Raw genomic sequence first — 13,250 nt, 5'->3', positions numbered from 1 at the left:
CCACAATCCTCTCCTCAGCTTCACTTCTGTCAAACTTGACCTTCTTGGTTACATCTGGCTTGTCATGAACGGCATCAGACATCTCCAACAATGCATTGTGTTTTCTGACTATATACTATACAGCAATGTCTACTCAGGTTCTGAACCTATCACTGCCCCTGTGTCTGATTTGTGTCCATTTCTGAGACGTTTTTGATATGTTGTCCCCAGTAGAAAGGGAAATGTTAAAAGAGGAAGATAAAGTAACATGGTGGTTGAGGTTGGGACATGTTATTTTCCTTTAAACATATTCATCTGATTCCTGAGTAGGTAGTGTAGACTTACCAGACCTGGGATGAAATACTGTATGAAAATATGAGAATAGCTTGCCAAGGAGAACTTCCAAATGGACAAATTCGAGGTAAAAAGGAGTTGGAGCAGTCAACAACAAGACAGATTGATTTCTTATTGCTCACTTTAATACATTGTACAGGATGCGAACAGGTGACTGACATTTCAACATAAAGCTGACATCTTCCTCAGAGTGACCTGACCATTGCACATAAATACTATTTATAGCCTTGCGGCCCATTGAGACACAACAATGTAAAATAATTCTAATGATAATATGTTCCAAGGTAAACTGCAAATTATAGCACAAAATAATAAGATAAACAGTGTGTCTTGTTAATCAATAGGCCATTTCAAAATTTACATTTGGGTGTCTGTGAATTCGGAGACTACGAGACCTAATAAATGAATCCAGTGTCTAAGGAGTACTACCAGAATGCCTCTCTATATGAAATGATTTAAAATACTTCTGTTGCTACAGAAAAGCCCCAGTACCCACCTGGCTCTGAAGGCAGGCTAAAGCAAACGATCAAAGCTTTTGAACGATTTCAAGTTGTATTTGAACCCAGGTCTCACACTTATCTGATGTGCACCTATCAGGAGTCGACTGTACTGACTTAACAACCTCATACTGGTCCTTTCTATCTGTTCTAATGCAGCTGTTTACTTTTAGTGTTGTTGTGTCTCAATCATTGTCTGTGTCTGATGTGTCCATCATTTAACTACTGAAGACAGGAAGCTACTAATGCATCCCAGGAAGTACTGTAAATGGGATGGGAATGGGAATTTGATTTATATGTTCAGAATGAAAAAAACATAAATGAGTAGGGATGGAGACAGAGGGAGAGTCAGAGAGAGTCATAGAGAGAGATAGAAAAGGGGAGATGGTGGATGGGTAGTTGTTACTGTGAGTTATTGTTACACAACTCACAAATCCAGATACGTTTTTGTGCACAATTTAAATCATTCCATGTCTTTTCAGGCTGGTCTTGTCCATTTTGTAATTCAACACAGTCCTCCCCCGGAAAGGTTGAAACACTTCGTCCATTATTAGGCTGGTCGATTATCCAGTAACTATGTTAACAACACAGAGAACCAGACAGTCACACTGTCAGTAAAACATCATCCTAAATAAAATACATAATACCTGTGTTTCTTCAGCTTTAAAGCCACACGCTGTCAGATTTGGGCCACCAACAGAAAGTAAAGAACGTGTATATATATATATATATATATATACATAGTGTCAAAAAAATTACTTTTTAGTTTCTTGAAGAAAATAATGCTTGGTTTCTATGATTCATCTATAGAGCTCATTGAATGACATCTATGAAGGGAAACATGTGTTTTTATGAAGATGATCAGAAGCAATATCATTTGTTTTCAAAGTCTCCATATAACAACTGGTCAAATCTCTCACCTTGTTATCAGTGGTGTGCCATCTACCCATTTCCAGGACCCCTCAGTCTCATTGTCAGTCAGACCGATCCAGGCTCTCTTGTTGAAGGCAAAGATAAATCTCTGTTGTTGAGAAAGATAAATGAATACTGATCAAAAGATGTTTATCATGTCTCTCTCTCTCTCTATGTATTTATCTCTCTCCCCCCACTCTCTCACCTGTTTCTTTCTGCTGTTTACGATCACCAGGTCTGCTCCTCTCTCCACACAGTCCTGTCTGCTCTCACTCCAGGTTTTACTCTCAGAAGAGACGAAGTACCAACAGGATTCAAACTTGTTCCAGCCTTCAGAACAGGTTAGTTAAAACATTCATTGGCATCTCATTATTCCTCACTCATTAATGAAATAATATTTTTTTAAAAATGTTAGTACGCGTTCAGGGCCGTAACCAGGGATTGAATTTTAGTGAGGTCGTAAAACAGCGGGATTAATTGTTTTGAAACTTCCCAAAAAGTACTGCATTTCTATGTAATAAAAAAACTTTCAAATGCTATTTGGAGCACAGCAAAACAATCAAAAATGACTCCAGCCTTTATCACCTTGGCTGCTGTAGGTTCATTCACCTCAGTTGATCTACAAACACACAGCCTAATAGCTATACAACAGTAATGTTATACGAGAAATGAGACTACGAGAACATGAATATGAGAAATGAGTCACACTGAGTCACACTGTTCAGTCAGTTGTATTGTTGAAATGCGTAATTCATCATCTCTTTACATAGATATGGCTTTTCTCAACTGACATTGCGTTCACATTTGAATTCCATGCATGACTAATCAAGCTCCGCACAGATGATCATGTTATCACATTCACATGAATGATTTGAATATTACTAAGGATTCTGTATTAATATCAGTGATGTTGTGGTTTGAAAAATATGTGTAATAGGTAAACTATAAACTCCGTGGTGATCGAGATAAGAAGAACAACCAGTGATATAAAGGAAATGTAGGACTATTTTACACCTGCATTGTTAGCATTTTGAGTGCATTTAAATGTAGGCCTACGGGGAAGATAGGCCATGTGAATATGTTCATATTTAAAGACATCTTCTTTTCTTTTAGTTCCTAACTTCTTTGATACAGATTTAGTCAGGGGACCCCAACCCTAAGTTTTGGAACCACTGTATTAACCTCTCTCCGCCTTGCTTCCTCTCTCTCTCTGTTTCCTCTGCTTCCTCCTGCATGCATTGCAACCTTCATGAGCCTCAACACTGAGCGCCACATCACTGTCTGTCTCAGTAGACTAATCTTTGTAAAGCAAGTTATTATGAGAGCTTAGTAGTCTATTTGGTGATACTGCTGAGGTGGGCTCCTTTTAACGTTACCATCTTACTTCATCCTTCTAGCTGGCTAAGTAATACTAGCCAGAGCCCTTCAACATTACTTATACTACCCAGAGCACTTATACATTACTTATACTACCCAGAGCCCTTCAACATTACGTATACTACCCAGAGCACTTATACATTACTTATACTACCCAGAGCCCTTCAACATTACTTATACTACCCAGAGCACTTCAACATTACGTATACTACCCAGAGCCCTTATGCATTACTTACAATACCCAGAGCCCTTCAACATTACCTATACTACCCAGAGCCCTTCAACATTACTTATACTACCCAGAGCACTTATACATTACTTATACTACCCAGAGCCCTTCAACATTACTTATACTAACCAGAGCACTTCAACATTATGTACCCTACCCAGAGCCATTATACATTACTCACACTACCCAGAGCCCTTCAACATTACTTATACTACCCAGAGCCCTTCAACATTACTTATACTACCCAGAGCCCTTCAACATTACTTATACTACCCAGAGCCCGTCAACATTACTTATACTACCCAGAGCACTTATACATTACTTATACTACCCAGAGCCCTTCAACATTATTTATACTACCCAGAGCCCTTCAACATGACTTATACTACCCAGAGCACTTATACATTACTTATACTACCCAGAGCCCTTATACATTACCTATACTACCAAGAGTCCTTCACCATTAATCATACTACCCAGAGCCGGTCAACATTACTTATACTACCCAGAGCCCTTCAACATGACTTGTACTACCCAGAGCCCTTCAACATGACTTATACTACCCAGAGCACTTATACATTACTTATACTACCCAGAGACCTTCAACATGACTTATACTACCCAGAGCCCTTCAACATTACTTATACTACCCAGAGCCCTTCAACATTACTTATACTACCCAGAGCCCTTATACATTACCTATACTACCAAGAGTCCTTCACCATTACTTATACTACCCAGAGCCCTTCAACATTACTTATACTACCCCGAGCCAATCAACATGACTTATACTACCCCGAGCCCTTCAACATTACTTATACTACCCAGAGCACTTAAACATTACTTATACTAGCCAGAGCCCTTCAACATTAATTATACTACCCAGAGCACTTCAACATTACTTATACTACCCAGAGCCCTTATGCATTACTTACAATACCCAGAGCCCTTCAACATTACCTATGTTACCCAGAGCCATTCAACATTACTTATACTACCCAGAGCACTTATACATTACTTATACTACCCAGAGCCCTTCAACATTACTTATACTACCCAGAGCACTTCAACATTATTTATCCTACCCAGAGCCCTTATACATTGCTCACACTACCCAGAGCCATTCAACATTACTTATACTACCCGGAGCCCTTCAACATTACTTATACTACCCAGAGCCCGTCAACATGACTTATACTACCCGGAGCCCTTCAACATGACTTATACTACCCAGAGCACTTCAACATGACTTATACTACCCAGAGCCCTTCAACATTACTTATACTACCCAGAGCCCTTCAACATGACTTATACTACCCAGAGCCCTTCAACATTACTTATACTACCCAGAGCACTTATACATTACTTATACTACCCAGAGCCCTTCAACATTACTTATACTACCCAGAGCCCTTCAACATGACTTATACTACCCATAGCACTTATACATTACTTATACTACCCAGAGCCCTTCAACATTACTTATACTACCCAGAGCACTTATACATTACTTATACTACCCAGAGCCCTTCAACATTATTTATACTACCCAGATCCATTCAACATGACTTATACTACCCAGAGCCCTTCAACATTACTTATACTACCCAGAGCACTTCAACATGACTTAAACTACCCAGAGCACTTATACATGACTTATACTACCCAGAGCCCTTATACATTACCTATACTACCAAGAGTCCTTCACCATTAATTATACTACCCAGAGCCGGTCAACATTACTTATACTACCCAGAGCCCTTCAACATTACTTATACTACCCAGAGCACTTCAACATTATTTATACTACCCCGAGCCCTTATACATTACTTACACTACCCAGAGCCCTTCAACATTACTTATACTACCCGAGCCCTTCAACATTACTTATACTACCCAGAGCCCTTCAACATGACTTATACTACCCAGAGCACTTATACATTACTTACACTACCCAGAGCACTTATACATTACTTATACTACCCAGAGCCCTTCAACATTACTTATACTACCCAGAGCCCGTCAACATGACTTATACTACCCAGAGCCCTTAAACGTTACTTATACTACCCAGAGCAATTCAACATGACTTATACTACCCAGAGCACTTATACATTACTTATACTACCCAGAGCCCTTCAACATTACTTATACTACCCAGAGCACTTATACATGACTTATACTACCCAGAGCCCTTATACATTACCTATACTACCAAGAGTCCTTCAGCATTAATCATACTACCCAGAGCCGGTCAACATTACTTATACTACCCAGAGCCCTTCAACATGACTTGTACTACCCAGAGCCCTTCAACATGACTTATACTACCCAGAGCACTTATACATTACTTATACTACCCAGAGCCCGTCAACATGACTTATACTACCCAGAGCCCTTAAACGTTACTTATACTACCCAGAGCAATTCAACATGACTTATACTACCCAGAGCACTTATACATTACTTATACTACCCAGAGCCCTTCAACATTACTTATACTACCCAGAGCACTTATACATGACTTATACTACCCAGAGCCCTTATACATTACCTATACTACCAAGAGTCCTTCAGCATTAATCATACTACCCAGAGCCGGTCAACATTACTTATACTACCCAGAGCCCTTCAACATGACTTGTACTACCCAGAGCCCTTCAACATGACTTATACTACCCAGAGCACTTATACATTACTTATACTACCCCGAGCCCTTCAACATTACTGCAATAAAAGTCCCTGCTTCATAATCTTACAGACATGATGACAGATTACTACTAATGTATTGCTTATTTATTTCAAATGAGTGGAAGTTCTGCTATTCGTTCACATGGTGTTATAGCAATGAGTTTGTGACGTATTTACTGTAAGACTAACGCATTGATGTTATGGATACCTGTGTGATTGTGACTCTGTCTGTTACTGTGTTTGTGGAGGGTAATCGGAAAAACATGACTGACTGACATATCAATAAGCGACTATTTAATAGTTTTGTACTCATTCTCAGAGATTCAACTTGTATTTGTTTGGGGATGTCTGTAGACACGGCAGGAGATGCTGGTCGGTTTTAAAATGTACTTTTGTCTGGCATCTCGGAAACACAGTCAGCAGCGTCTCTAGTGTCTACTTGAGCGGACTACGAGCTGGGGTAGGTCGTTTCACGTCTCAGGCCCTCGGCCAGTGCTGTGAGAGGGAGGAGTTAGCCGTTTGAGATAGTGGTGAAAGTGCTGCTTAAAAGGCAAATCCAGGATGCAAATCCGTTGGCAAACTAAACAAACAAACCACTTGTCTTGATTCCACTCGTTTGCAAAGAGAAGCGATTAGAACTCAGTCAGATCAAGAATCTATTTGATTCATGTTTCTCATTAGAAACAGTTACTGAGGTCAGCACCTCAATGTCCTCATGTTGCTACGGCCCTGTGCGTATTGAACATGTACAATTAATATTATGATCGAGTGTTAGGTAAACTCACCCGGATTAGAAAACGTTCCCATAAGATCATCTTTCTCCCTCTGTTGCTGGTCTGTCTCTTCAGTCAGACAGTCTGCTAAAAGAGGACAGAATATATTGGATGTGGTTTGCCAGTCATTTAAACATATCTAACATAGGAGGAACTTAGTTAAACAGAACAAAATTCATCAGAATTTTAGATCTTGTCGTCAAAGTCTGATATAACATGATGATTTAACAATAATCCACTCACATTCTAGTCGCAGGGAGATGTTGAGAGCGACTTGTAGAACACACAGCATCCCAAAGCTTACAGCAACCATCCCGTAGAGTCTTCTCCCTGAACCGTCAGGTGCTGGGGAGATACACACTGGTGTGAAAACACACGGACACACAGCAGAGTGCAGTTTCATCATGATCAGCTACAAGAGGATCGTTTCTCACAGCTGTCTTGTGGTATTTTATGTATTTTATTAGGATCCCCTTTAGCTGTTGCGATAGCAGCAGCTACTCTTCCCTGGGGTCCTCAGGAATTGACTGTATCAGTATGACATGTCGGAGCCTCTGAATACACTGAAAACATACATGCCTATGCAAATTTAAATGTAGGGTAAAATCATTGTAAAAAAATATACTTTTCCACTGGGACTTTTCTGTTTTTTAGTCATGTGTTTGTTTGTCTTTGTTGTGTGTGTGTGTGTGTGTGTGTGTGTGTGTGTGTGAGTGTGTGTGTGTGTGTGTGTGCGTGCGTGCGTGGGTCAGTGGTGTAGAGCAGGTCTGAGCAAGGCCCCCCACACCCAACCTGGCAGGGGTGCCTTTTCATTTGCCATGGGAAAGAGAGAAAATGTTGCTGTTCGGGAGCACATTTCCTGCTATTCTACACATTTTGTCAATGAGGCTGAGAGAAATGTAACAGTTTTAACGCTAATTTCCTTTTAATAAAAAACATAATAAGCCAGGATTATGACATGTTCATTTACTATCTGTGGGGTGAGGGGGTGGCCCCAAACTTGTGTGTTTGTGTGATAGAGTTTTCTGTGTTCTTACCTGAGGGATGTGTCTCAGTCGTCACTCTCCTCATTGCTCCATTCTTGTTTTCAACAACCTCTTTGTTGACGTAGGCATCCATCTTAACTAACTGTTTGATAACCTTTCTAACTGACTTGTAATGGTAATATCTACTGTATGATTCTAACTGTACTGACAAGTAGTTGAGTCGTAGCTCTGATGTTTGACTTCACCTGGTTCCTCTCTGAGCTCTGATTCTGGTCCACTGCAGTTGATATAATGTTGAGTATCCAAACACCTTCAAGCAGGAACATAGACCTGACAGGATCATCTAACAGAGTGATAGAACATGACAGCTGCAGGACAACAAATAGTGACAAGTACAACCTTTCAGCCAATCACTTTGTGAGAAATGTTGGTTGTTTCCGCAGCCTTCAAACGGAGGGCACGTTATGGCTCAAACTCTTTATCGCACTGATGACCAATTAGGGGCATTTATTTTGTAACAACGCTGTCTCTGTGCGAAATCAGTGTGAAGAGATATTATGAAGTTTCTGTGGAAAATGTCTTCAGAGGATTTAAAGGGAACTTCACTTGTGTATTGTGTGTGTGCGTGTGGCCTGCGTGTGTCTGCATGCATCTTGTACAGTATGTGTGTCCTGTCTGTACAGTTCTGCCCTCTGTCTGTGACCAACTGGAGGAGACACTGTTTTAACTATCTAATCACATTCAATCAGAAAGCTGGTAGACCTTGATTAATGACATTGTACCTTTATTTATTCATCTGTGCCTTTGTGATTATTATTATTAAAGAGATAAACGTATGCTAATAATTGGACATGAAAAGATCTACAAGTGGTTTTCAGACACAAGGTTCACGTTTATTCTTCACATATTTTATTTCCACTTAACAATAGCATAATGGTTTATGTCAGTTATGTCAGTTGTAAATATGTCAGTTGTCATGTTCCAATTGTTGATCTCATGACCATGTATTAGGTAAACAGATGTGAGAACTTTCAATTAAGATCACTTCTTTATATATTTGGATTTATTTTATTTAACCTTTATTTAACTAGGAAAGTCAGCTAAGAACAAAATCAAATTTGCAATGACTGCCTACCAAAAGGCAAATGCCTTGTGCGGGGACGTGGGCCTGGTAATAAAATAAATACAATATAAATATAGGACAAAACACACATCACAACAAGAGAGACACAACACAATGTAAAGAGAGACCTAAGACAATAACATAGCAAGGCAGCAACACATGACAACACAGCATGGTAGCAACACAACATAACAACACCATTGTTGCAACACGACGTGGTAGCAGCACAAAATATAGTACAGACATTATTGTGCACATCAACAGCACAAAGGTCAAGAAGGTAGAGACAACAATACATCACACAAATCAGCAACAACTGTCAGTAAGAGTGTCCATGGTTGAGTCTTTGAATGAAGAGATTAAGATAAAACTGTCCAGTTTGAGTGTTTTTTGCAGCGAACTGAAAAGAGGAGCGACCCAGGGATGTGTGTGCTTTGGGGACCTTTAACAGAATGTGACTGGCAGAACGGGTGTTGTATGTGGAGGATGAGGGCTGCAGTAGATATCTCAGATAGGGGGGAGTTAGGCCTAAGAGGGTTTTTGTAAATAAGCATCAATCAGTGGGTCTTGCGACGGGTATACAGGGATGACCAGTTTACAGAGGAGTATAGAGTGCAGTGATGTGTCCAATAAGGAGCATTGGTGGCAAATCTGATGGCTGAATGGTAAAGAACGTCTAGCCACTCGAGAGCACCCTTACCTGCCAATCTATAAATTATGTCTCCGTAATCTAGCATGGGTAGGATGGTCATCTGAATCAGTGTTAGTTTGGCAGCTGGGGTGAAAGAGGAGCAATTTCGATAGTGGAAACCAAGTCTAGATTTAACTTTAGCCTGCAGCTTTGATATGTGCTGAGAGAAGGACAGTGCACCGTCTAGCAATACTCCCAAGTACTTGTAAGCACTCCCATGCTCGAAACCCTCACCTGTGGGACAAGGGACATTCCTCTTACCAAACCACATGACCTTTGTTTTAGAGTTGTTCAGAAAAAGGTTAAGGGTAGAAAATGCCTGTTGGACACTAAGAAAGCTTTGTTGCACAAAATCCGGGTTAGGGGCCAGCTGGGTATACGACTGTATCGTCTGCATATAAATGAATGAGAAAGCTTCCTACTGCCTGAACTATTGTTGTTGATGTAAATTGAGAAGAACGTGGGGCCTAGGATTGAGCCTTGGGTTACTTCTTGGTGACAGGCTGTGGCTGAGACAGCAAATGTTCTAACTTTAAACACTGCACTCTTTGAGAGGAGTAGTTAGCAAACCGGGCCAAAGACCCCTCAGAGACACCGATACTCCTTAGCCGGCCGACAAGAATGGAATGGTCTACCGTATCAAAAGCTTTGGCCAAGTCAATATAAATAGCAGCACAATATTGTTTAAAATCAAGGGCAATGGTGACATCATTGAGGACAGTTAGGATCCGTTTTATCTCCCCTTTAAATAAAGGATGTTCCGTGGCTGCCTTCCAAGCAATGGGAACCTCCCCAGAGAGGAGAGAGGTTAAAAAGCCTGGATAAAGGCTTGGTGACGATAGGGGCAGCAACCTTAAAGAAGAAAGGGTCTAAACCATCTGACCCAGATGTTTTTTGGGGGTGAAGTTTAAAAAGTGCCTTTAGCACCTTGGACTCGGTGACTGCCTGCAGGGAGAAACTTTGTAGCGGGGCAGTGGAAAAATAGGGAGAAGCATCGTGGATAGTCGCATTAGAAGGGGTGGGAGATGAGGAAATGTTGGACGGACAAGGAGGTATGGCTGAGTCAAATAGGAATCCTGACTTAATGAAGTGGTGATTAAAGAGCTCAGCCATGTTCTTCTTGTCAGTAACATCCACATCATCAACATTAAGGGACATGGGCAGCTGTGAGGAGGAGGGTTTATTCGCTACTTTTTTAACTGTTTCTTGGGGTTAGACCCACAGAGAGAGAGCTGCTCCTTAAAGTAACTAACTTTGGCCTTCCGGATAGCCTGAGTGCACTTATTTCTCATTTGCTTGAACGAGAGCCAGTCAGCTTGAGTATGCGTGTGCCAAGCCTTTCGTCAAATGCAATTCTTGAGGTGTCGTAACTACGCACAATCATGGTCGATCCTGTGGATTAACCTGTTTTTAATTCTCATTTTCTTTATGGGGGCGTGTTTGTTAACAATACCACAGAAAATATTAAAAAAGATGGTTCAAGGTCCAAGGTTCACTTCTCTCCCACTGTCGCTTTTCTTTCTCCTCAGTAACTAGTGACTGATCTGTAGCTGGTCTCTCTCTTCATTCAGAGTGTTGTAGCTTGTCTGTAACTGGTCTGTCTCTTTCTAAAACTGGCCTCTGTCTTCAGTCAGGGTTTTGTAACTGGTCTGTATTTGGTCTCTTTCTGCAGGTGAGTTGGTCTTGTAAACTAAGAAGACTCTTTCTGCAGATGAGTTTGTCTTAAAACTAAGAAATCAAATCATCAAATTTTATTTGTCACATACACATGGTTAGCCGATGTTAATGCGAGTGTAGCGAAATGCTTGTGCTTCTAGTTCCGACAATGCAGTAATAACCAACAAGTAATCTAGCTAACAATTCCAAAACTACTACCTTATACACACAAGTGTAAGGGGATAAAGAATATGTACATAAAGATATATGAATGAGTGATGGTACAGAGCGGCATAGGCAAGATACAGTAGATGGCATTGAGTGCAGTATATACATATGAGATGAGTATGTAAACAAAGTGGCATAGTTAAAGTGGCTAGTGATACATGTATTACATAAAGATGCAGTAGATGATATAGAGTACAATATATAAATATACATATGAGATGAATAATGTAGGGTATGTAAACATTATATTAGGTAGCATTGTTTAATAAAGTGGCTTGTGATATATTTTACATCATTTCCCATAAATTCCCATTATTAAAGTGGCTGGAGTTGAGTCAGTGTGTTGGCAGCAGCCACTCAATGTTAGTGGAGGCTGTTTAACAGTCTGATGGCCTTGAGATAGAAGCTGTTTTTCAGTCTCTCGGTCCCTGCTTTGATGCACCTGTACTGACCTCTCCTTCTAGATGATATCGGGGTGAACAGGCAGTGGCTCGGATGGTTGTTGTTCTTGATGATCTTCATAGTCTTCCTGTGACATCGGGTGGTGTAGGTATCCTGGAGGGCAGGTAGTTTGCCCCCGGGTGATGCATTGGGCAGACCTCGCTACCCACTGGAGAGCCTTACGGTTGTGGGCGGAGCAGTTGCCGTACCAGGCGGTGATACAGCCCGACAGGATGCTCTCGATTGTGCATCTGTAGAAGTTTGTGAGTGCTTTTGGTGACAAGCCGAATTTCTTCAGCCTCCTGAGGTTGAAGAGGCGCTGCTGCGCCTTCTTCACAATGCTGTCTGTGTGAGTGGACCAATTCAGTTTGTCTGTGATGTGTACCCCGAGGAACTTAAAACTTACTACCCTCTCCACTACTGTTCCATCGATGTGGATAGGAGGGTGTTCCCTCTGCTGTTTCCTGAAGTCCACAATCATCTCCTTAGTTTTGTTGACGTTGAGTGTGAGGTTATTTTCCTGACACCACACTCCGAGGGCCCTCACCTCCTCCCTGTAGGCCGTCTCGTCATTGTTGGTAATCAAGCCTACCACTGTTGTGTCGTCCGCAAACTTGATGATTGAGTTGGAGGCGTGCGTGGCCACACAGTCGTGGGTGAACAGGGAGTACAGGAGAGGGAGAACGCACCCTTGTGGGGCCCCAGTGTTGAGGATCAGCAGGGTGGAAATGTTGTTGCCTACCCTCACCACCTGGGGGCGGCCCGTCAGGAAGTCCAGTACCCAGTTGCACAGGGCGGGGTCGAGACCCAGGGTCTCGAGCTTGATGACGAGCTTGGAGGGCACTATGGTGTTAAATGCCGAGCTGTAGTCGATGAACAGCATTCTCACATAGGTATTCCTCTTGTCCAGATGGGTTAGGGCAGTGTGCAGTGTGGTTGAGATTGCATCGTCTGTGGACCTATTTGGGCGGTAAGCAAATTGGAGTGGGTCTAGGGTGTCAGGTAGGGTAGAGGTGATATGGTCCTTGACTAGTCTCTCAAAGCACTTCATGATGACGGAAGTGAGTGCTACGGGGCGATAGTGGTTTAGCTCAATTACCTTAGCTTATTTAGGAATAGGAACAATGGTGGCCCTCTTGAAGCATGTGGGAACAACAGACTGGGATAGGGATTGATTGAATATGTCCGTAAACACACCAGCCAGCTGGTCTGCGCATGCTCTGAGGGCGCGGCTGGGGATGCCGTCTGGGCCTGCAGCCTTGCGAGGGTTGACACGTTTAAATGTTTTCCTCACGTCGGCTGCAGTGAAGGAG

The 13,250-nt window shown here is 41.7% G+C and overlaps 1 protein-coding gene across 2 annotated transcripts; it reads right to left on the bottom strand.

Annotated features, from left to right (window-relative positions):
• Positions 1–444: 444 nt before the first annotated feature.
• LOC118936710 (CD209 antigen-like protein E) lies at positions 445–8,185 on the bottom strand. Of its 2 annotated transcripts, none has more exons than XM_036933402.1 (6): positions 7,850–8,185; positions 7,056–7,157; positions 6,825–6,899; positions 1,948–2,072; positions 1,751–1,851; positions 445–1,404 (listed from the first exon to the last, which is right to left on the bottom strand). In XM_036933402.1, the coding sequence occupies exons 1-6, from the start codon at positions 7,929–7,931 to the stop codon at positions 1,233–1,235; spliced, it is 657 nt and encodes a 218-aa protein (XP_036789297.1). In that variant the 5' UTR covers positions 7,932–8,185; the 3' UTR covers positions 445–1,232. The 2 variants fall into 2 exon arrangements, with proteins under 2 accessions (XP_036789297.1, XP_036789298.1); XM_036933403.1 differs by having other exon boundaries at positions 6,825–6,896.
• Positions 8,186–13,250: the final 5,065 nt, after the last annotated feature.

This window comes from Oncorhynchus mykiss, chromosome 10 (assembly GCF_013265735.2).
Source record: "Oncorhynchus mykiss isolate Arlee chromosome 10, USDA_OmykA_1.1, whole genome shotgun sequence".
Lineage (NCBI taxonomy): Eukaryota > Metazoa > Chordata > Actinopteri > Salmoniformes > Salmonidae > Oncorhynchus > Oncorhynchus mykiss.
This window is presented reverse-complemented; position numbering and strand designations above follow the sequence as displayed.

What these genes read in the sequence shown, in the direction of transcription:
- LOC118936710 (XM_036933402.1), bottom strand. Translation starts at nt 7,931, where the DNA reads ATGGATGCCTACGTCAACAAAGAGGTTGTTGAAAACAAGAATGGAGCA. An exon ending in CATCTCCCTGCGACTAGAAT is followed by an intron (nt 6,900 to 7,055) that starts GTGAGTGGATTA and finishes GTCCTCTTTTAG; the next exon opens with CAGACTGTCTGACTGAAGAG. An exon ending in GGCACACCACTGATAACAAG is followed by an intron (nt 1,405 to 1,750) that starts GTGAGAGATTTG and finishes TTGTTAACATAG; the next exon opens with TTACTGGATAATCGACCAGC.